Source organism: Marmota flaviventris, chromosome 3 (assembly GCF_047511675.1).
Source record: "Marmota flaviventris isolate mMarFla1 chromosome 3, mMarFla1.hap1, whole genome shotgun sequence".
NCBI lineage: Eukaryota > Metazoa > Chordata > Mammalia > Rodentia > Sciuridae > Marmota > Marmota flaviventris.
In genome coordinates, this window is record NC_092500.1 from 324,500 (window position 1) to 347,746 (window position 23,247).

At 50.9% G+C, this 23,247-nt stretch overlaps 3 protein-coding genes, 1 long non-coding RNA gene and 1 pseudogene across 10 annotated transcripts; all 5 read left to right on the forward strand.

Moving 5' to 3' along the window:
• The first annotated feature begins 433 nt into the window (after positions 1–433).
• LOC114106303 (uncharacterized) lies at positions 434–3,433 on the forward strand. The gene is made up of 4 exons (XR_011706962.1): positions 434–787; positions 1,008–1,106; positions 2,516–2,581; positions 3,362–3,433. It is a non-coding gene; the product is annotated as an uncharacterized lncRNA (long non-coding RNA).
• Positions 3,434–6,795: 3,362 nt separating this feature from the next.
• On the forward strand, positions 6,796–8,499 carry LOC114106323 (rhomboid-related protein 4 pseudogene; annotated as a pseudogene).
• A 7,287-nt stretch (positions 8,500–15,786) lies between these two features.
• Positions 15,787–17,429, forward strand: Cimap1b (ciliary microtubule associated protein 1B). 6 transcript variants are annotated; one of them, XM_027953183.2, is made up of 6 exons: positions 15,787–15,980; positions 16,144–16,347; positions 16,595–16,699; positions 16,779–16,900; positions 17,001–17,199; positions 17,291–17,429. In XM_027953183.2, exons 1-5 carry the CDS (start codon positions 15,872–15,874, stop codon positions 17,181–17,183), a joined length of 723 nt encoding a protein of 240 aa, XP_027808984.2. In that variant the 5' UTR covers positions 15,787–15,871; the 3' UTR covers positions 17,184–17,199; positions 17,291–17,429. The 6 variants fall into 6 exon arrangements, with proteins under 6 accessions (XP_027808984.2, XP_071465457.1, XP_027808983.2 ...); XM_071609356.1 differs by having other exon boundaries at positions 17,001–17,165; XM_027953182.2 differs by having other exon boundaries at positions 17,001–17,141.
• On the forward strand, positions 17,417–21,509 carry Tymp (thymidine phosphorylase). Of its 2 annotated transcripts, XM_027953178.2 has the most exons (10): positions 17,417–17,837; positions 18,042–18,265; positions 18,412–18,614; positions 19,032–19,130; positions 19,661–19,790; positions 20,029–20,147; positions 20,543–20,705; positions 20,798–21,028; positions 21,115–21,255; positions 21,352–21,509. In XM_027953178.2, exons 2-10 carry the CDS (start codon positions 18,052–18,054, stop codon positions 21,507–21,509), a joined length of 1,458 nt encoding a protein of 485 aa, XP_027808979.2. In that variant the 5' UTR covers positions 17,417–17,837; positions 18,042–18,051. The 2 variants fall into 2 exon arrangements, with proteins under 2 accessions (XP_027808979.2, XP_071465456.1); XM_071609355.1 differs by lacking the exons at positions 17,417–17,837; positions 19,661–19,790 and having other exon boundaries at positions 18,173–18,614.
• An 887-nt stretch (positions 21,510–22,396) lies between these two features.
• On the forward strand, positions 22,397–23,220 carry Sco2 (synthesis of cytochrome C oxidase 2). Its single transcript, XM_027953184.2, has one exon. It carries the CDS (start codon positions 22,397–22,399, stop codon positions 23,174–23,176), a length of 780 nt encoding a protein of 259 aa, XP_027808985.2. The 3' UTR covers positions 23,177–23,220.
• The last annotated feature ends 27 nt before the right edge of the window (positions 23,221–23,247 follow it).

Consider the following 23,247-nt stretch of genomic DNA (forward strand, 5'->3'; position numbering starts at 1 on the left):
CAAAAGCTATAGCTAAATCATTGAAAATAAGAAATGAGCCAGGCCCACTGGTGCATGCGTGTGATCCCAATGACTGAGGCAGGGATATAGAAAGTCCAAGGCCAGCTTCAGCAACTAAGTAAGACCCTGTCTCAAAGAAAAGAAAAAAGAAAAAGACTGGGATATAGCTCAGTGGTAGAGTATACCTGGGTTCAATCCCCAGTATTGGAAAAAATAAAGAAAAGAAAATGAGAAATTGGGGGAGTCACCTCTTTTCCAGAGTTTGCATGATTAACATACAACCCCTTAAATATCTCAGTAGAAAAATGTACCACATAGGGACAAAAAAAAATGTTTTCTTTACATAGATTTCAAAGACTGAAAAACATATCTCACGGAAATATATGTCCCTCTCCTTGCTGGGGCTGGGACTCAGGGCCCTATGAGTGCTGGGCAAGTGCTCTAGCCTGAGCCACACCCAGCCTCAGAAAGACGGGGCAGTGCGGTGAGCAGCGAGCTGTGGCCTTCACGTTTACTGTAAGGGCTTGTTCCTCTGTTCCTGAGAACTCACTGCTTCTAACTTCCGCTTCTTCTTACCCCTAGTCCCGACTTTCAGGAGGACTTGGCATTTTCTTGCTTTTTGATTTTAAACCCTCCTCGGAAACACTTCACTCCCCTCCCTTTCTCCTAGCACCAGGAGGAGTTTGGAAGGAGTTGGGCTTCCACGACAGCTCAGCCCTCCAAAGCCTGCTCTTCCCCACCACGAAGCCTGCGGTTCCATTGGCTGTTGGCTCTCAGTCTGTCCTTGGTACCGTGCTCTGGCTGGGTGCTGGGTGCTCTCCTGGGGGCCCAGCTTCACGCTTCCACCTGCACAGGCTCCTGGGCTGCGTCTTCCCCGAGTTCCCTGCTTTCCAGCTTCCGCCACCCAGCACAAGTCTGAAGCCAGCCTGCTTTTCCTCCTGTGGGCCCTGGGGTTTCTTCACAGACCTGTGACTTCTTGTCTCTGAATTGAATGACTCTCCTCTCAGGCCTCCCGGATGAGGATCATACCCTGGCTTTCCCGAGAGCAGGGGGTGAATGGTGGGAGCAGGCTGAAACCCCGGCTCCCACACCTTACCTGTCAGAGGGTAAGTGCTTTACCACGAGCTACATTCCCAGACCTTTTTATTTCGTTTTTAATTTTGAGACAGGGTCTCACTAAGTTGCCCAGGTTGACCTCCAACTTGGCTTCCTCTGGTCTCGGCCTCCTGAGTCGCTGGGATTAGATGTGCACGCTGGGTCTGGCAGCCCTTCACCTGTCTGTGTGGACTTCTTCAGCAGCAATTTCACTTCATCAGCCTCACGAAGTCACCCAATTCAATCTCTCAGTGACACTGAGGTAGAAAAGGCCAGGCAGTGGAAAGCAGGAAAGGCCAGGGCAGGTGGACCAGAGGCCAGCCCAGGGATAGCCATTCCAACATGCCTCACGTGTTATAAGACAGTTCCTGGTTCTCAGAAGGGGTGTCAATCTCCATCTTGCCAAAAGCGACTGCATAATCCATAATCAGGTGGTGGAGCAATTGAAATATCAAAAGCCAGTCCAGAGGACCTTATCAACTTTTTTTTAGGTGCCTCTGAAGGGAGGAGTGCTGGAGGACTAACTGCGCCCTTGCCTCACCCAGGCACCCGGCCCAAGAATTCTGCATCTTTCTTTCACTTTCTTTTTCATAAAATCCCTGCTCTCCGGCTCAACTTAGTGGTGACCCAGGGTCGTTCTTCAGCTCTGTGGAACACAAGCTCCGGCCGGAGTCCTGTCAGCAATAACGTGAAATAGCTCAACAGGCACCTGTGAAGCTCAGCCCCGCTGCTCCCTGGTCTTCCTTCCGCTTCCTTCTTCCCAGCTGAGATGCCTGTTGTGAGCCCGGCCAGGCCAGCCTCAGCCAGGTCCCTCCCAAGCTTTGCAGATGGCACATGACCCTTGCCTCATCCCTGTCATGGGGTTGGAATACAATTCCTTGTGAGTCATGTCTAACCATTCCCAAGAAGCCTGTGAGTGAAAACAAGATGGCCCTGGTGACATACGAAATTGCACCAGGTCAAAAATAGGAAAACTGCCATTTTCTAAAGTATTTGTTTTTTAGGTGTAGATGGACACAACACAACGTTTTTATTTTTTATGTGGTGCTGAGGATCGAACCTGGGTCCCGCCCGTGCTAGGTGAGCGCTCTACCGCTGAGCCACAATCCCAGCCCCAAAAAACTGTCATTTTTTTAAAAATATTTTTTTAGTTGTACCTAGATGCAGTGTCTTTATTTTGTTTATTTACTTTTTTTTAGAGAGAGAGAGAATTTTTTTTTTAAAGAGAGAGTGAGAGACAGAGAGTAAAGAGAGAATTTTTTAATATTTATTTTTTTTTAGTTATCGGCGGGCACAACATCCTTGCTTGTATGTGGTGCTGAGGATCGAACCCGGGCCGCACGCATGCCAGGCAAACGCGCTACTGCTTGAGCCACATCCCCAGCCCGAGAATTTTTTAATATTTATTTTTTTTTTTTAGTTTTCGGCAGACACAACATCTTTGTATGTGGTGCTGAGGATCGAACCCGGGCTGCACGCCTGCCAGGTGAGCGCGCTACCGCTTGAGCCACATCCCCAGCCCTTTGTTTATTTACTTTAAAAAATATATATTTTTTAGTTGTATATGGATATAATACCTTTATTTTATTTATTTATTTTTATGTGGTGCTGAGGATCAAACCCAGGGCCTCACACGTGAGAGGCAAGCACTTTACCGCTGAGCCACAACCCAGCCACCATGAAAACTATCATCTTTAAAATACTACTTTTAAAAACTATGGAGATAAACAGTAATTTTGAAAAAAAAAATTCAAGAATGAGTTAAAGATTTAGCTACCAGAGCATACACACAATTTTGATGTTAAATGAAAGGTTAATAAACAGAACTTTACAAGAACAGAAAATGGGTTCCTTGGTGTTAAGTTGAAAGACAAGTCTGTCGAGTTGAGAAAGAAGCAGACAGAGAAAACACAAGCCTTGTCACTGCCTTGGAGAGACTATGTTCAGTGTGAAAATACTGTAAAGTGATAAACCAATGTGGAAATAAACAGAGATCCACCAAATGACAACAGGGACAGTTTATCCGGGCAAGGGAGTCAGTCACCATCAATTGCATTTTGGCAGAGATGCGGAAGATACGTGCAGGAAATACAAATGCTTCATAGTGGGGGAATAGGAAGGCTTCAGGTCTGCCCCCATTGGAGCTATTTTAAAAATGATAGTTTTCATATTTTTGAACTCAAATTTGTTCACTGTTATATTCATCTGTATTTGATATTCCTGAGATTTCTTATCTGTTTTATGACATCCGACTTTTATCTCGTAGGTCCTTTTCTCTACTGTACATCTTTGAAGATTGTGAACTGTGGCTTTAATAAACTTTCTGATTGCTACATCATTTCTATTTCCTGGGCACAAATTCTCCCATCTTTAAGATTTATAGGATGAGTATATTAATTCTCGGTTTCTTCATACATTGTGTGAATGGGGTTTGAGAGTTTATCTCTTCGGGGATTCAGAAGAAGTTTTCTTGGCTTTTTGTCCTTTCTTTTTAATTTTTCATGTATTTTTCTCCCTCCTTGTTTGTAGTTTCATGATTTTCTCATTCACAGACAATCAGAATTCAAAGGCAGCTCTTTCACAGTACCTCAGCTCTCCCTCCCCGATAAATCTGCAAGGTGGCCCTTCTGACCTCACATATGCAAAAATCCCCTCCCAGTTCCCACTATTGTTCTCCGCCAATAAAACCCTAAATCTGGGGAAGGGGGAAATCCACACCAGGAATCTAGACAGGGATCTAAGCAAGGCTTCTTCCCAATGGCATTTGTTACAGCCAGGCGAGATACTTGTGCTGCAATTTCATAGCAACCTGGGTGGAAGACGAAGTCTTCATGCAGCCTGAGAAGACCTCACTGCAGATGTCAAATGAAAGGACACTTGCCGACTCCACGCCAAGTCCAAAGACCATGCCACACGCCAGCATCTCATACAAGAGATTCATTGTCAGTAGCACAACAAACCGACCAGGCTGTCCCTCCAAGGAGAGCAGCAGAGCGTCGGCTCAGTGAGCAGCTTCGTCTGTAAGAGGGATTTCATAAGCTGCTTAGGAGTTTCGTCATAAGCTGGGGTAGGGTTGATCGTTTAGCAGGCACATGTTCTTTTTTTTTAATATTTATTTTTTAGTTTTAAGTGGACACATTATCTTTATTTTATTTATTTATTTTTATGTGGTGCTGAGGATCCAACCCAGGGCCTCACGCCAGCGAGGCCAGCGCTCTACCGCTGAGCCCCAGCCCAGCCCCAGGCACCAGTTCTTATGGGAAGCTAAGCAGCTTTGCTTCAGAATCGAAACTCTGGAGCCTCTAGATAAAATGGCTCCGGACCTAAAATGGGAAATCTGATGCCCATATTGATCTGATGCCCATATTGATCTGATGCCCATAGTCACCCAGAAGCGTGTAGAAGCCTGAGAAGCTGCACTCATCAAACATCTCACAACCTGAAGACCCAGGAAAGGTGGCTGAGAATGGGGCCAGATGCTGAGTGCAGAGCTGGAGACCTTTTCATCACTGACTTATCGGAGTGCTTGTCATGGCCAGTGCCCTGAGCAGGGCTCCTTGGCATGCAGGAGTCTTGCTTCTTTTGTTCTTCGTCCACACATGCTCTGAGTCAGGGGCAGCCCAGCTCTGTAAGAGTCAGATGGTAACTATTTGCCTCTGGGTCCCAAGGTCTTGTTGCACGAGGGCCCTGCCACTGTAGCAGGAAACCGCCAACGGGGGGCTGAACCCCACTTACAAGAGGACGAGGTGGAGGTGGGCTGGTCGGGGTGAGCCTGACCCTTGCTGGGGCTCTGTGTGCATGTCCAGTGGAGACGCCTCCTGGAATGTGAGCCCATGTAATCTTCACGTGGGTGGAGAACAGGTGTCTCCAGCCGGATTTGCTGGAAGACGGATCTGCTGGAGGCAGGACTCTTGATTCTCCACCGGTTCTGGATAGGGTCAGGGCATTTAGCTTTCACTCTGTTTATCTTAAAATTAGTTATGCAGATTCCCTTGCAGCCAAGTCGGGTGAGGTGGTGGTTCTGTGTGTGAGACAGGAAGACAAAATGACCCTGACTCTCCTGCTGCACACAAGGGTGTGGAGATGAGGGCAGCAAGGTGGCAGCTTCGATCTCAGGCTCCTGCCAGCCACAGCTGCCAGGTCACTTCTTCACAACAGTCCCTGGGCCCAGCTGCCTCCTAAACCACAGCCCACCCAGCAATTTCGCAATATACCCTGTGCTAAACCCACTTCTGCTTTAAACCCTGGGAGTGGTTTCTGTGTTCTGCACTGACCCCTCATGGACCTAGCTACCACCCCAGTCAAGGCTGCTTCTCTCTCCCTCTCTCCCTCCCGCTCTCCCTCCCTCTCAGCACTGGAGATCAAACCCAGGGAATTCTACCACTGAGCTACATCACATCACAGGCCTTTGTATTGCGTATTTTGAGGCGGGGTCTCATTAATTTGCTGAGGCTGACCTTGAACTCGCCGTCCAGCTGCATCAGCCTTCAGGGTCACTGGCAGTAAGTGGATCTCTAGGACATCTCTATTCGTAACTCAGAGATGGTTCTGACCGGAAGATCAAAACTTCAGATGTGAATGGCAGGGGACTGATGTAAAGAGCTGTTAACTGGTGACAACAAGGTGAACTACTGAAGTAGGTCAAGAGCACTCTTCAGGAAAACAGACGCAGGAAATGCAGAAAGTGGCACCACAGGTGGGGCTTAAAGCGGAGCCAGGAAAGGGCCAGGAGCTGGAAGAGCAGCTGCTGGGCACAGTAGGCGGACCAGCGGAGGAGGGGGGGAGGGGAGGGGCCAGTCAGAAGTTGTCTGAGAGAAAACCGGGAAGTCTCTTGGGTTTCCAAGGTAACGGCAAGACCAGAGCAGGCCTCAGGCACAGAGAGGAGTCTGTGACAGCTGGGAGGACAGGCTGTTAAGAACAGACCCAGGAGAGCACTCTGGGGACACCCTCCACAGTGCAAGTGCCCTCTCCACAAGACTCTTCTGCTGCCAGTCCCGGCCTCTCTGCCCTACCACACCTGGGGCAGGTGTGAAGCTTAAGGGCCTGGAGAGCCCCAGGTGCCCTGCAGGTGTGGAGAGTGTTGAGCTGCAAAGAAACTTCTGGGGATTATGCCACATCTTTCCACTTCCTTCCAGTGTTAAAAAAGAAGGCAGGAATCTGGGTTCGGTGTGATGCTGGATCACAAATTTAAAAGGAATTTTACCAACTAATACAGCAATCCGTGTCGCCCGTTCGGCCTGTGCATAACCCGTCGGTGATCTTTGATACTGTGTGTTAAGACCAGTGAGCACTCCTATGGTCCCAGCAGCCCAGGAGGCCCGGACAGGAAGCTCACTACCAGCCTGGGGTCTCGAAACGGAGGTCTCAGTTCTGATGTGGCTCAGTGGTAGAGCACCCCTGGATTCAATTCCAGTACCCAGAAAAAGAATATAGACTAAACAGACAGTGTCAAAATAAGATGCTCACAGATCACTGCTTGTTCTGGAGTGGAAGAGCCCCGAGTCTGCGGGAGTCTTTGTATGCCTGTCTAGACGTCCGGGAGTCCCACGGAGAAGACTGCTTCACTGCTGGGTGTCCTGTGCCGTGGGCAGGCTGCCTTCACTTATTTATTTATTTTTTAACAATAGGACTGCAAACCAAAAACCAGAAACCAATGAAACAATGAACTCTGAAATCTGAGATTTGAGTGCTTGAGGAGAAACACTCCCTGATTTCCCTGCCGCTTGGTCCCAGCAGCAGGGTCAGCAGGGGGGAAACGGGCTTCCTGAGAGAACACTGGGGCTCTTATTTTGAAAATAAACCTTTTTAATAAGGTATAAATTCACGTGCGTGCGAAGACGTGTGGACGCAGGCGGGCCACAGAGCGAAGTAAATGGAATTTTTCTCATTGGGATAGAAAAACAGAAGCTCAGAACGATTGATTACGTGATTTGCCCATGGCCACCTACTATTGTTAATTCTTAAGCTGGTCTACACTTGGACTCCAACAATTCATCATAATTACGATTTATGTGTTCCTACCAATTACTTCCTCCAGTATCTTCAGTTCTAGGTTCAGCTGTCTGTATGCCTCCCCATATTACTAAAATCTGACCATATTTCCTCATCACTGGGCTGTTTTCCTGATATATAATCATGCAGCGAAGATCAAGAGGGATTAATATGGGGCTCATTTTGCTCCTTTCTCAAATCTTCCAAGTTGGGATCAACAATATTCCACCTGTCACACTAGCAACTTTGGCTCTCAACATCTGGTTCTTCTTGAATCCTATGAAGCCACTGTATAACTCCTGCCTTAGCGTGGAGAAGTGTTACCAGCAAAAAGACTGGCAACGTTTACTGCTTTCTCCCTTTCACCATGCTGATGATTGGCATTTGTATTTCAATATGGCATCCATGCTCTGAAAAGGAATAAATCTGGAGAGAAGACTGGGAAGTAGATGGTTTGCTTACATCATCAGTACATTCTCCCTACTCACTGGGGTGGTGTATTTGCTCTTGCAATTTGGTTTTGCTGAACTTCTGGATGAGCCTGACTACAGAAGAAACTGTGCTGTGGGTTTCTCAGGAGTTTTGTTTGCCTTAAAAGTTCTTAACAATCATTATTGTCCTGGAGGCTTTGTCAACATTTGGGGCTTTCCTGTACGCAACAGATTTGCTTGTTGGGCAGAACTTGTGGCTATTCATTTCTTCTCACCAGGGTCCTCATGTCTTCTTAGGCTGCTGTCTTAATTAGCACAGGATGGCATAACAAATAACATGGACTGTGTGGCTTAAACAACAGAATTTATTTCTCGCAGTTCTGGAGCTAGACGTCTAAGATCAAATTGGCAGCATGATCATTTCTTAGTGAAGCCACTTTTCCTGTGTCCTCATGTAGCAAGGTGAGAAAGAAAGAGGCACAGATAGATGGATGGACAAAGGACACATGGGCACAAATACGCAAATTCTATTTTCACTTCTTACAAGGGTGCTAATCCTGTTGCAAAGGTCCCACCCTGCTGACCCCATCGAACCTAATTATTTTGAAAAGGCCTCATCTCCAAGTACCTTTACATTGGGTGTTAGGGTTTCAGCATGTTAATTTGAGAAGGGCATAATTTAGTCCATAGCAGCACCTCTGGACTATGGTTTTATTTATTTTTTGATGAAATTATGAAATATCATTTCAGAGCATCTGTGTGTAAACATCAGCTTTCATTTGCCTTTATGAAATTCAGAAGTAATGTCCAATTAGCCCATGGTTTGTAAGCAAATTTTAATTTAAGTGCATGAATAAATATTGTCTTCTGCAATTGGTTCCAGAAACACATGGGGCTGGGGCTGTAGCTCAGTGGTAGAGTGCTTGCCTAGCATGCATGAGGCACTGAGTTCGATCCTCTGCACCACATAAATATAAACAAATAAAATAAAGGTATATAAAAAATAAGCACATGGTATACAGGGATGCAAATATATATGAGAAATTTCCATACCAACTTGACTACACAAGCTGCAAATTAGACCCTATTTAGGGCCTGTTCTATCCAGTTAGCCAGCTCAGAATGCTGGTTGTAGAGCAGTAGGTAGAATCCAGGAAGCAGCTGCTTTTCTAGTTGAACAGAATTGTCTGGATTAAGGTTCACTACAGGGCTGGACCTAATTGGCCAACGTGTTGTGATATAATGTGGGTGTGTAGATGCAACACTAATTTAAGTTGTATTTAACTAACTAGACTTGTTAATGATCAATTCTGGTGACTTGGTGACAGGTACAAGACTTGAGTGCACTGTGTTGAATGTCTCAGATAATGAAAAAAAAAATAAAATAAAGAAAAGTCATGTTCAAGGTTAGTAGGTGGTATGAATAAATATATCTATTAAATTGAAGAGGACTGTATAATGTGTTTTACACAAAAAATAATGTTTTTTAATCTGAAAAGTTAATTATAAATTTACCAATAATTTTGACTTGGATTTTTTTAGTAACATATTTTTTCATTAAAAAAATAATGAAGCCTGTGGAAAAAAAAATAAGGTATAAATTCAAATTTAAAATACGTTTGAAATCTATAATCAGGTGGGTTTATAATTTTGGCACCAAGGACATGGTCTTATCTGAGGGTTTTTTGTTTTGTTTTTGTTCGAGTATTGAGTGCAGCAGTGCTTCACCACGCAGCTACACCCCAGAACTTTTTCTTTCTTATTTTGGGACAAGATCTAAATTGCCCAGGTTGGCCTGGGGACCCTCCTGCCTTAGCTTCCTAAATTGCTAGGATTAAGCAGCTCAGGAGGCTGAGGCAGGAGAATCACAAGTTCAAAGCCAGCTCCAGCAATTTAGTGAAATCCTAAGTAACTTAGTGAGAACTTGTCTCAAAATAAAAAATCAGAGGGCCTGAGGATAAGGCTCCAGGGTAAAGCACCCCTGGGTTCAGGCCCTGGTACTGGGAAAAAAAGAAAAAAAAAGCCAGAATTACAGGTATACATCACCATGCCTGGCTTTTCAATTATATTTATCTATTTATTTAATATATGACAGCAGAATGCATTACAATTCTTATTACATATATAGAGCACAATTTTCATATTTCAGTTATTTTTAAAGAAAAGGAGAAGAAAATAGTAGATTGTAATGAAACAGAAATTTTAGGATGGCAAAAAGAAAACACCAAATTCCCTTGTTGATTATAGTCTTTATTTACTAGTGTGTATTGAATTTTTAAATAACAGTCGTGTTCTCTCTTATTTTACAATCAATCTTGCATCGATTAATGATGAGGTGGCATTCTGAGAAATGTGTCATTAGACGACTTCTTTTTCTTTGTAGTTGTAGGTGGATGAAATGCCTTTATTATATTTGTTTATTTTTATGTGGTGCTAAGGATCAAACCCAGTGCCTCACAAGCTAGGCAAGCTTTCTGTCACTGAGTTACAGCCCCAGCCCTCATTAGGTGACTTTATCCCTGAGCCAGTGTCCGGCACTCACAGGAGCCCGGCTGGCATGGCCTGCTGCACACCTGTGCACACTCACACCTGGGTATGCATATGCAGCCCATTGAACAACCAAAGCCCTGATGAACAAACAGTATTAGGTCCATCAAGCACAAGAGAAAACCCTGCATCCAGGCTGCTATGACCAAGAAATTCATGAGTGCAGCGTGGCAGGGTTTCACGGCATTTTTTATGGTGGGCACACAAACCAAAACGCTGATAAAAAGCATCGTGTGATAAGTATGTGAGCCAGCAACAGTCGATGTTATCAGCCCCGAGCACCGTGCACTGTGCAGAACCGTGAGTGCTGCAGGACTGGCCGCGTGCCCCACAGTGGCACACCAACACAGTAAGGTGGCAGCTGCTGTGTCATTAGGCTGTGGGAGCTCGCCAGCTCCATGGTAACCTGTGGGACCGCTGGGACTGCTGCTGTAGAGCTGCCACGCGTCTGTACCTGTGAAGGTGCTGGGGATCAAACCCAGGGCCCCAGGGCTATGCGCCTGCTGGGCTGTACCCTCAGCCCCTACTTTTCTTATTGCCTGTGCTAGAACCTTCAAGGCAGTGTTAGATCATATGGTGACAGTAGGTGTGCTCACCCAGTTCCTCAGGTTGACAGTGTTGCCATGCGGAAGGATGTTAGCTTTGGTTTGCAGAGAAGCAGTTGACACCTGATTCAAGTCACCCAAGCTGACTCTACCACCGCCCTGAAAGGACTCTCATTTGTCTACTCACACAACACTTTCTTTTTAAAATTTTATTCATTTTAATTAGTTATACATGACAGTAGAATGCACTTTGATACATCACATATAATGGAGGATAATTTCTCATTCTTCTGGTTATACATGATGTAGAATCACACCGGTTGAATGGTTATATATGCACACAGGGTAATAATGTCTGATTCATTCTACGATCCTTTCTCCCCCTAATCTAAAGTACCTCTATTCTTCCCTAGCCCCACCCCCACTCTGAATCAGCATCCACATATCAGAGAAAACATTTGGCTTTTGTTTTTTGGAACACTTTTGACACAAAACATTAGTGTTTTCTAATTCCGCACACACCAGCTGGGGATGCAACGATCCAGTTCTGGCACCACCTGCCTGGACTCAGTGTAGACACCACAAGCTAAGGGTTCTGTCCCACAGAGGCCCCACTTCAAAGGCAAGGCACAAACCCAGACCTTCAGGACTCCTGGGGGACCATCTCTGAATTGGGGTCTCCACGGAAGACTCTCCTTGGATTCAGTCATTTGCTAGAATGGCTCACGGAACACAGGAAACTCTTTATTCAAGTTCACTGATTTATTAGAAAGGGCACTCACTACCAAGGTAGAGTCAGAGAGAAGACCCTGGGCCTATTGGGGAGGGGTCCTCTGCAGGCCCAGCACCCAGCACCCTGAGGCCTCACCATTCTCACAGCTTCATTTATAGTGGGAAGTTATCTGTCCTAAGAGCAGGTTAGGAATCACATGCAGAGCTCTTTGGGCCTGGTGAGGTTTTGTTGACTTTGCTTTGGTTTTAGTGCTAGGGATTGAACCCAGACCCTTGAGCACCCTAAGTACACACTCTACCACTGAGATACACCTCCAGCCCCCGGGAGATTTTTTTTTTTTTTAATAATAATAAAAAAAAAGTTTTTTCTCAGCAAGAGAAACAATAAGAGAGGTAAATAGGGAGCCTACATCCTGGGAACACATTTTTACTCCTCACACTTCAGATAGAGCCCTAACATCCAGAGTATACAAAGAACTCAAAAAATTAAATAAGATAACAAATAACCCAATCAACAAATGGGCCAAGGACCTGAACAGACACTTCTCAGAGGAGGACATACAATCAATCAACAAGTACATGAAAAAATGCTCACCATCTCTAGCAGTCAGAGAAATGCAAATCAAAACCACCCTAAGATACCATCTCACTCCAGTAAGATTGGCAGCCATTATGAAGTCAAACAACAACAAATGCTGGCGAGGATGTGGGGAAAAGGGTACACTTGTACATTGCTGGTGGGACTGCAAATTGGTGCAGCCAATTTGGAAAGCAGTATGGAGATTCCTTGGAAAGCTGGGAATGGAACCACCATTTGACCCAGCTACTCCCCTTCTTGGACTATTCCCTAAAGACCTTAAAAGAGCGTACTATAGGGACACTGCTACAACAATGTTTATAGCAGCACAATTCACAATAGCTAGACTGTGGAACCAACCTAGATGCCCTTCAATAGATGAATGGATAAAAAAAAAATGTGGCATTTATACAAAATGGAGTATTACTCTGCACTAAAAAATGACAAAATCATGGAATTTGCAGGGAAATAGATGGCACTAGAGCAGATTATGCTAAGTGAAGCTAGCCAATCCCTAAAAAACAAATGCCAAATGTCTTATTTGATATAAGGAAAGCAACTAAGAACAGAATAGAGAGGAAGAGCATGAGAAGGAGATCACCACTAAACAGGGACGAGAGGGGGGAGGAAAAGAGAGAGAGAAGGGAAATTGCATGGTAAAGGAAGGAGACCCTCATTGTTATACAAAATTACATATAAGAGGATGTGAGGGGAAAGGGGAAAAAAACAAGAGAGAGAAATGAATTACAGTAGATGGGGTAGGGAGAGAAGATGGGAAGGGAGGGGAGGGGAGGGGAGGGGAGGGGAGGGGGGATAGTAGAGGATAGGAAAGGCAGCAGAACACAACAGACACTAGTATGGCAGTAGGTAAAAAAGTGGATGTGTAACCGATGTGAATCTGCAATCTGTATATAGGGTAAAAATGGGAGTTCATAACCCACTTGAATCAAATGTATGAAATATGATATGTCAAGAGCTTTGTAATGTTTTGAACAACTAATAATAAAAAAAGATTTTTTTTGAGAGAGAGAGATAATTTTTTAATATTTATTTTTCAGTTTTCGGTGGACACAACATCTTTATTTTATTTTATGTGGTGCTGAGGATCAAACCCAGCGCACCCATGCCAGGTGAGCGCGTTACCGCTTGAGCCACATCCCCAGTCCCCCACTGGGAGATTTTTTATAGCAAATTTTAATCCCCCTTTCTGGCCCCCAATTTTGCTGAGTAAGCAATGATCGTAACTAAACAATATTTCCCAGTTTACAGCATATGAAAAGTCTATGACATAGTTCTAGGCAAAGAAGTGTAAAATTAACGGTTTCCTGGAAAGTCCCTCAGAAGGGGCCACCCTCAGCTAGACCTGCACCTTTGTCCTTCTCTGGTCCTCTTCTCCTAGGCTGGAGGTAGAGCATACACCTCCTGACCTGAGGGCTGAGAGTGGAGACACAGAACCTCGTCCCTACAGACTTCAGGGGGCCTCACTATTTACTCCTGGACTTCTTTTACCTTAATGGGGGAAACAAATGCTCACAGGAATTTGATCCATCGATCGGGAACTTTTCTGTTTTACTTACAGGGAGGTTGTTACTCATTGCCACATGTAATTCCTAACTGATACGCAGAGAACATTGTCTGTGACATTGTTCATTCCTAGGTTCATCAGGTGATTCTTATTTTTGAAAAATCACCATTTCTTGTAGGTTTTTAAACTTATTGTCACAGAGTTGCTCTATGAAAAATCAAATTATTTTACTCACTCTTTTCTATGTTTGAATCTTGTTTTCTTCTTAATTTTGTGTGCTCTTACTTTCTCCCTTTTGTCACAGGAGTGTGAGCAGCTGAAGCGCCAAATCTCCGCTCTTGTGTCAGATGGAAAAACTTTAGTCGGACACCAGAAGTTATGCAAGAAAACTTTATTGTAAGTGGAAGGAAAGTGAAGCTCAAGCAGAAAACAGAGAGGCAGAGAGAGAGAGAGAGAGAGAGAGAGAGAGAGAGATGTCTCTCAGCAGAAAACCACAAAGGAAACAGTGCCATCTCCAAGTTCATTGCTGTTTGATATTTGCCCTGAAAACGAAGGACCACATTATGCTCTCTCCTACAACTGGTTCAACCCCTCCTTCATGTCCAGTAGTGAAGTTTTTGACCCTAATTGGTCCTCTCTGAAGCTGTCATGACAGCATCCCACTCAGGGAGGCTTCCTCTACAAGTCGATCCTACGTTAACTGGGATCACTGGCCAGACAGAAGTTACCTTGATCCAGACGCACAACTAAAGAAACCTCCTTCCAAAATATACGGAGGCACCCATGGCTTTACCCTGACCTGGGTGGGCCCCATCAAGAGCTAGTCCCAGGCTCACCTAGTGTCTATCTACTTACCTGTCTTCTTTTCACAAACATCTATTCTGTTTATTGATCCTTTCTACTATATTGTGTTCATTCCTGTTTCACTCCTCTAGTTAACTGGTCTTTTTTGTTTGTAAAATAAGTTGGAAATTTCTTTAAATTTTTCATTAATGATGAGGTTATCTGAAATCTATGATTTTCCCTCTGAATATAGCTTTAGCTATGGGCTAGGGTTGTGGCTCAGTGGTAGAGCACTTCCCTAGCACATATGAAGCACTGCGTTTGATCCTCAGCCATAAGGATCACTGAGCTACATCCCCAGCCCTTCTTTAAAATTTTACAATAGAGTCTCACCTGGTGGGTGAGGCTGGCCTGGAACTTGCCAGCCCCGGGCTCAGCCTCCTGAGTCGCTGGGATTACAGGCAGATGGTTTGTTACTTCTGACCTAGTATCTTTTTGATCCAGAGGTTTTAAAATGGGGACCTATTAATTCCAATTGCTTACACTTGTGTCCCCCCACCTTTTATTTATATATATATATATATATATATATATATATATATATATATATATTTTTTTTTTTTTTTTTTTTTCTTTCATTTGGTTGTTTGCTGAGAGAGAACTGGATCGGATTGTGATCGAGTCACGTGTCCTTTTGTACTTTCATTCAACTTGTACGGTTATTTTCAGGTCCAATACATGATTATTCCACAGACTTAAATACGGGCAAAGTTCTCTACACATAAACTGAGCTTCCTATGTGAATTCTTTCTTTATTCGCACACTTGCTTTTTTTCTTAGTATACTTTTAGTTGTAGTTGATATCTTTATTTTATCTACTTATTTCTATGTGGAACTGAGGATGGAACCCAGGGCCTGCACCCGCGAGAGGCGAGCGCTGTACCACTGAGCCACAACCCCAGCGCTCCCACACCTGCTTTTGGTCTGCGTATTTGCCTCCTTCCGGAAGGGCTGGCTAAAACTTGGAAAAGGGTGAGGCCAGCTTCGGGGCTGAGTCAAGGACCCCCACCCCACCCGCCAGCGCCGCAGACCCAAGCAGAGGCCTGAGGAGTCCTGCCAGGGCCGGGTGGAGCAGGGGTGCTGGGGGCGGAGGGGTAGGCAGTCTGGTTGCCAGGAAGCCAGGTGGGGACACAATGGGGCCTGGCATTGGGCGGGGGTGGGAGTTAGGGTGTCCAGCTCTCTCGCTTTGCCTTCCCAAGCCAGGAGCCAGCACAGCAGGTCAGTGCATCTCGAGGCCTTCGCTCCTAGAACCGGTTCCTCTCCCCAGAACCTTCCCCAACCCTAAAATCTTCCCTGCCCGAGGTCGGGGTCTGCGCCGGGCCTGCGCGCGCACCCCTACACAAACCCGTCTGCGGGTAGGCGGCCGAGATGGCCCTGAAGGTGGCTCGCTGCCCCAGGCCCCGCCGCGGGGCCGGGACACCACTGTTTGTTTTCCGGGCGCCCGGGATACGGGGTGGGCCCCGCCCCCAGGGCTGCTCCGCCGCGGAGCCGGGTCGCGGGTTCCGCGCGAATCCGAGGTGGAGGGGCCGCGGCCGCCACCATCTGTCCACAGGTGCTGCCGGCTGTACGCGCCCCCGCTCGCGTCATGGGCTCGGACTACTGGGTGGGCCCTTGGCGGCCACACCGGCCCCGGGGCCCCATCGCGGCGCTCTATAGAGGACCCGGGCCCAAATACCAGCTGCCGCCGAACACCGGTAGCAGGGGCCGGCTCCGGGGAGGGCGAGGGGCGCCCGGGCGGGTTTGCGTCTGGGCTGCGGTGGTCGTACCCGGAGCCCGGGGGCAGAGTCGGTGCAGGGGATGGGGGCCGTGCTGGGGGAGGGCGGGGGGCGGCCCGGTTGATGCTGGGACGTTCCGCAGGCTACATCCGGCACGACCCCTCGCGGCCCCGCGCCCCCGCCTACACCTTCGGTGCGCGCTTCCCCACGCAGCAGTCAACCTGCGGCCCCGGGCCCAGCCACCTGGTGCCCTCCCGCATGACCGTGCGCGGCCCGGACAGCGCCCCCGCCTACTCCATCTGTGGCCGCCTGCGGCACTCTGCGCCCTTCCGCACTCCCGGACCGGGTCAGGACCCCTGGGACCCTGGTCTCCCCAACGCCTCCGGGGAGGCGCACCTGGGAACCTCCCCACCTGAACCCCGAGACCCCCTCTCTACCGTAACATCGTATATTCCGGATCTCAAAGTCCAGAACCCCAAGCCCCACAAGGCTGTGACAAATTGTGGTTCCGATTCCCCAATTCCAAGACCCTAACCCGGCTCCACCAGACCCCCCCCCCCCAGTTCTGGCCCACACCTTGGTCTGTCCCCCAGGGAGGTATTTCCCAGAACGAGCCGGGAATGCGACGTACCCCAGTGCGCCTCGACATACCATTGCTTCCCGAAACTGGGGTGTCCACGCGGAGCCGCAGGGTCCAGGTGAGACCTGAAAGGCCCCGCCCCGGGACCGCCCGCACGCGCGCAGACCGCAGTGACCGACCCCTGGCGGCTCCTTCAGGTCCCGGCGCCTACACGGTGCCCTCGCTCTTGGGCCCGCGCGTCATCGGCAAAGTCTCGGCCCCGACTTACTCCATCTACGGCCGCACCAGAGTGGGCAGCTGCTTTGAAGACCTCAGCAAGGTGCGAGGAGGGCCGCCGGCCCAGCGCAGCGAGAGGTCAAGAGGGTCAGAGGTGCGCGGGGAACCCAGGCCAGACCCAGCACTCACTTTGCCTCCCACAGACGCCGGGCCCCTGCGCCTACCACGTGGTGAACCCCGGGGTCTACAAGACCCGGGCCCCCCAGTTCACGATGCTGGCGCGGACTTCGTTCCCCCAAGACAGCACCCTGAAGCCCGGACCCGCAGCCTACAACGTGGACCAGGTGGTCTGGAGTTCAGGGTCAAGGGTCAGAGGCAAGGGATGAGGATCCCCAGTCGAGGGTATGGGTCGGGGTTCAGAGAGAACAAGGCTCCCCGCGCGAAGCCGTACGCCCCCGGCTCCGCGAGGTCAGCGACGTCTTCTGGCCCGCAGCACCGGAAGCCTCGCGGCTGGACCTTCGGGATCCGGCATTCGGACTACCTGGCCCCAATGGTGACCCACGTGGACGACTGACCCGCGGGCGGGGTGGGGGCACAGGCCCACCGCAGTGCGCTTAAAGCTTCCGGAATCAGCCACGTGTCCGCCTCTCTCTCTGTGCACGGGCGGGGTCAGGGCGGGAGCGTCGAAGTCTGTTGGAGAGCTGGAGAGGGGTGTCCCCGCCGCACAGTGCCGGGAACTGGGCGGAGCCCGACAGAAACCGGGCGGCGCCCACTCCCGAGCCTCGAGGTCCCGGAAGCCCTGCATTCGTCAGGCAACTCGCGGACTGGCCGCAGGCTGCGAGCAAGGCTACTGGCCAGATCCTACAAGCTGTGCCTGCGGTCCTTGGGCCGCTCTGGGTTATTGCCGACCTGCCCCTGCTGGTGGCCAGTGGCCAGGTGTGCACGGCACCTGCAGTCTCGACCCCGTGGCCAAGGGTGACGTGGGGTGGAACCCGAGCAGACTCCGGAACAGGACGGGCGAGGGCCGCAGTACGGAATAGGTATGGGCCAGGGTCACGTTGTGAGAGCGAAAAGTGGAAGTCAGACACCGAAGGAGCGACACAGTCATGGAACCCAAGGGTGGACACCAGAGACACACACAGGAGCCGAGTCGGGTCAAGGGCAGGGGGTGGCAGGGACATGGATGGAGGGGTGGGGAGGGAGGGCGTTGTCCTGGGCGATATATGTGTCTGGCTTCCCCGCAGGCCCAGAGCAATGGCAGCCCCAGGAACTCCAGCCCCACCAACCCCAATCGCACCAGGTGATGGTTTGCTGGGAGGACGGGGGGGACCTCCTGACTCAATGCCAGGGGCCAAGCAGCTCCCAGTGCTGATCCGCAGGAAGCGAGATGGAGGCCGCTTAAGTGAGGAGGACATCAAGGGCTTCATCAGTGCTGTGGTGGAGGGGAGTGCACAGGGGGCACAGATTGGTATGTCGGGAGAGCCAAACACCCCAATTCCCACTTAAACTCTGGCCCCCACAACCCCATAGACTGCCTGTCCCCATGCCACAGCACCCCATCACTGATGCCAAAATACGATGCTGTGGGGACATCCCCTCTATGTTCACATCCAGGGGCCATGCTGATGGCCATCCGGCTGCAAGGCATGGATCTGGAGGAGACCTCTGCGTTGACCCAGGCAATGGCCAGGTCTGGGGAACAGCTGCAGTGGCCAGAGGCCTGGCACCAGCAGCTTGTAGACAAACATTCCACAGGGGGAGTGGGAGACAAGGTCAGCCTGATCCTGGCACCTGCCCTGGCTGCGTGTGGCTGCAAGGTTAGAGACTACTTCCTCTCCAAAACCTTGACTCAGTCAGCAACCGGGCCACCCTCACTTCCCAACTCTGGTCTGAAGACAGAACCCAGGCTTGTCCCTGCCAGCCCTCAGTATGGAACTGGGGTCCGCCTTAAGCCACAGCAACAGAAAACAGCCCCTGCTTCCCTGTAGGGAGAGGGTCCTGAAAGAAAGAGCTAGCTACTACTTTCTCTCTGTGCCCAGACTTATCTCCAGGGATGGTAACCACCTTCTCCCTCACTGACATCTGTACTCCCCCTCCTGGCCAGGACAGTTATTCTCCATTCTCAGCTGGGTTAATTCCAGCTAAAGTCTATCTAGGGAAGGTGAGGAAACACTTTTGAGTGAGTGGTGAGGGGGACCGTGCAGGTGAACTCAGCCAATATCCTTGCCTGCCAGGTGCCAATGATCAGTGGACGTGGCCTGGGGCACACAGGGGGCACCCTGGACAAGCTGGAGTCTATTCCTGGGTTCAATGTCATCCAGAGCCCACAACAGGTACAGGCAGGCCACTGACTTTTTATCTGGATTGATGGAGATCTTAGCCATAATCATGGAAGGGTTATTCATCAGAGTCATTAATGGGAATACTGAGTATTCAAAGGTCACTGATAGTCATTGGGCATGGGTCAGGGTGGAGGGAACTTTGATCAGGATCATCACTGGGGACTTGGTCAAAACCACTGGTGGGGCCGGGCATGGTGGCGCATGCGGCTGGGGAGAGATAGGAGGATGGCTAGTTCAAAGCCAGCCTCAGCAAGAGTGAGGCATTAGCAACTCACTGAGACCCTATCGCTAAATAAAATACAAAAGGCTGGGGATGTGGCTCAGTGGTCCAGTGCCTTGGTTTAAAAAAAAAAAAATCACTGATGGACTACTAATTTACAGCTATACACTGATCATCTTTGTCAGGTCACAGAGCAGAGCCACTGCTGAGAATCTAGAGTCATCCATAGGTCACTGTCACTGAACAGGGCCAGTAGGATCCTTCATCAGAGGCCACTGGGGGGGCGGGGTGTCTTGACTAGATGCAAGTGCTGTTGGAGCAAGTGGGCTGCTGTATTGTGGGTCAAAGCAAGGAGCTGGTTCCTGCAGATGGAATCCTGTATGCTGTACGAGATGTGACAGCCACTGTGGATAGCCTGCCACTCATCACAGGTGACCTGACTCAACTCCAGGGACAGCTCTCTGCCTATGGGGGTTATGACCCCTATCTCTGACCTCACAGTCAAGGTCCTCTTATTAGAAGGACCCTAGTGAGAATACCTGACCACAGATTCATGAGGGTGACCTGATGCTTAACGCACTAGGCATTGCCACCCCATCCTAGGGGCCAGCCCCTCCTCACCCCAGAGTCAGCGTCACATGGAGTGATATCTCTGCCTCCCCCCAACAGCCTCCATCCTCAGTAAAAAGGCGGTGGAAGGGCTCTCTGCCCTGGTGATAGACGTTAAGTTTGGTGGCGCTGCAGTCTTCCCAGACCAGGAGAAAGCTCGGGAATTGGCAAGAGCACTGGTGAGCCCCTGCACATGCTGGGCCAGTGTAAACTCAGAGAAGCCCCTGCCCCCGTGGGCCCCACCTCCTTACACCCTCACTCGCCTCTGCCCACTCAGCAGTCCACCCCTCCCTCCTTCACCCGCCATCAGCCTTCACTGACCGAGGCTTAGTCTTATGCCTTTAGAAAATCTCCAGGTTGCTCCTCCACCCCACGCCAGACTCAAAATGCTTCTGACACCCACAGTTGCGGACTGGCATAGTGCTTCTGGTCCCCACCCCCAAGCCCTCAACGACCTCGTTCTGAGGGTCTGGCCACCCAGGGTACTTCCGGAGCTGGAATTTGATGATGCAAGATTGGGGTGGAGGCCCCACGGGGTGCCAAGTAGAGTCCACACTGAGCCAAGGCTCTGCAGGTTGGCGTGGGGGCGGATCTGGGGCTTCGGGTGGCAGCAGCCCTGACAGCCATGGATAACCCTCTGGGTCGCAACGTGGGCCATACCCTGGAAGTGGAGGAAGCGCTGCTCTGCCTGGATGGCACGGGGCCACCGGACCTGCGGGACCTGGTCACTAGACTCGGTAAGGGAAGCGGTTGAGGTTGGGGACTGCAGAGCCGCCCTACCGGACGCCCAGGCCCTACGGCACCTAAAACTCGCCCTGCCGACTGGCAGGCGGTGTCCTGTTATGGCTCAGTGGACATGCGGGTAGCTCGGCCCAGGGCACCGCCCGGATCGCTACGGCACTGGACGACGGCTCCGCGCGGCGCCGCTTCGAGCAGATGCTTGAAGCACAGGGCGTGGATTCGAACCTGGCCCGATCACTGTGCTCCGGGACCCCGGCGCAGCGTCGTCAGTTGCTGCCCCACGCCCGGGAGCAAGAGGAGTTACACGCGCCTGCGGACGGTGAGCGCCAGGGACCCGGGCCCCCAACCCGCTCCCAACCCGGGTCCCTCCTGAGGCTGCCAGACGCTTTCACTCTCTTCCCGCAGGCACCGTGGAGAGCGTCCAAGCGCTGCCACTAGCGCTCGTGCTGCACGAGCTCGGGGCCGGACGCAGCCGTGCAGGGGAGCCAATCCGCCTGGGCGTGGGCGCCGAGCTGTTGGTGGACGTGGGTCAAAGCCTAAGCCGAGGTGAGTACCACCCAGGACTCCAGGCCACGTCGTCTTCCCCGCCCCTTCCGGGTGCGTCCTCCCGCCCCGGAAGTCCTGACCGTCCTCGCCTGGCAGGGACGCCCTGGCTCCGCGTGCATCTGGACGGCCCTGCGCTAAGCGATTCGCAGCGCCGAGCACTGCAGGCAGCGCTTGTGCTGTCTGATCGCGCGCCCTTCACGGCCCCCTCGCCCTTTGCGGAGCTGATCCTGCCGCCCACCGCCGCGCAGCCTTGAAGCCCGACGGCCTCCGAGCCAAGTACGTGCAGGGGCGGGGCGGGCCGCGCCGCACGTGACCTCGAAGCATGCGCCGTGATGGCGAGCCGGGACGGCGCTGCTTCCGGGGTTGGTGCCCCGGGCGCGGTGCGGGCACCGGAGTAGGGGGGGTCCCGGCTGTACCTGCGCTGTTTTTCCAGGGCTTTCCGGCCGCCTTCCCGAGGGGCCGAACCTGGGGACACTAGGACCGAGGTGGCCCCAGGCACCGTCTCATATCCTTGGGGATTTTCTGGAGGGCAAGCTCCGTGCTCTATCCCTGCAGCCACCCGTTTGGGTGTGGGGGCCCAACCTTCGCCAGGCAAGGACTGTAGGGGTAGCAGGGAGGTGCGTGTGGGACCTCCAGGAGGGCGCATACGTCGTCTGCCAGCTGAGGTTAAGTCTGGCAGTGCAGGGTTTCTGCTGAGCCTGGGAGGAGACCGGAGAGCCACCGTTGAAGTAGCCCTTGAGGTGACCGGCTGGAGAGGGCTACTTCCGTCAAGAAGTAGATTTATTTCAGATATATTTGCTTGCAGTGCCCTTGTTAAGCAGGACAAGAGGCTCACAGAAGTGAATGCTGGGCTGGGCTTTGCAGGTGCAGGTACAGGGCAGGGTGAGGTAACGAGATCAAGGCTACTAGGCTGAAGGGACAGGAGGGACTGTTGTGAAACTGGCCATATGTGGACTTTGGTGCCACTTAAGCTGGAGCTTGAGGTTTCAAAGGTGGACAAGTTTGGAGCTTCAGCGAGCAGGTGCAGGAGGCTGGCAAGCCAGAGTAGGAGGCAGGTCTCCAGGGAGGGGACCCCAGGCAACTTTTGGTGCTCTCTTTCTGGGGCCTGACATCTTTGCTTTCTTTCAGGAGGATCAGGTCCATGCTGTTGCTGGCTCGGGGGCCCAAGGCCAAGGCTTGGCTTTGGCTTTGGCAACTTAGGCCACCAGTACCCCCTATGACCCCTGGAAATGAAGCCCTGCACATGAGGCCCCGGCACTTCTCGTGGCAGGGCCCACCTCAAGGCCCTAGGCTTCGAACCAGGCTGCTCATCACTGCCCTATTTGGGGCTGGGCTGGGTGGGGCCTGGCTGGCTGCCAGGGCTGAGAAGGAACAGCGGCGGCAGCAACAGCGGACAGAAGCCCTGCGCCAGGCTGCTGTGGGTCAGGGCGACTTCAGCCTATTGGACCACCAAGGCCAGGCTCGCTGCAAGGCCGACTTCCGGGGCCAGTGGGTACTGATGTACTTTGGCTTCACACACTGCCCAGACATCTGCCCAGATGAGCTGGAGAAGCTGGTACAGGTGGTACAACAGCTGGAAGCCAAGCCTGGACTGCCCCCTGTGCAGCCCATCTTCATTACTGTGGACCCTGAGCGGGATGATGTGGCAGCTATGGCCCGATATGTGCGAGACTTCCACCCAAGACTGCTGGGTCTAACGGGCTCTGTTGAGCAGGTGGCCCAGGCTAGCCGCAGCTACCGTGTGTACTACAGTGCTGGCCCCAAGGATGAGGACCAGGACTACATCGTCGACCACTCCATTGCTATCTACTTGCTAAACCCTGATGGCCTCTTCACAGACTACTATGGTAGGGGCAGGTCTGCTGAGCAGATTGCAGACAGTGTGCAGCGGCACATGGCTGGCTTTCGCAGTGTCCTCTGAACCACTGCAGCCTGGGGCCATCATTAAACCACACTTCTAAGTTGTGTGTGTGTGATCTGTGCCAGCAGTCC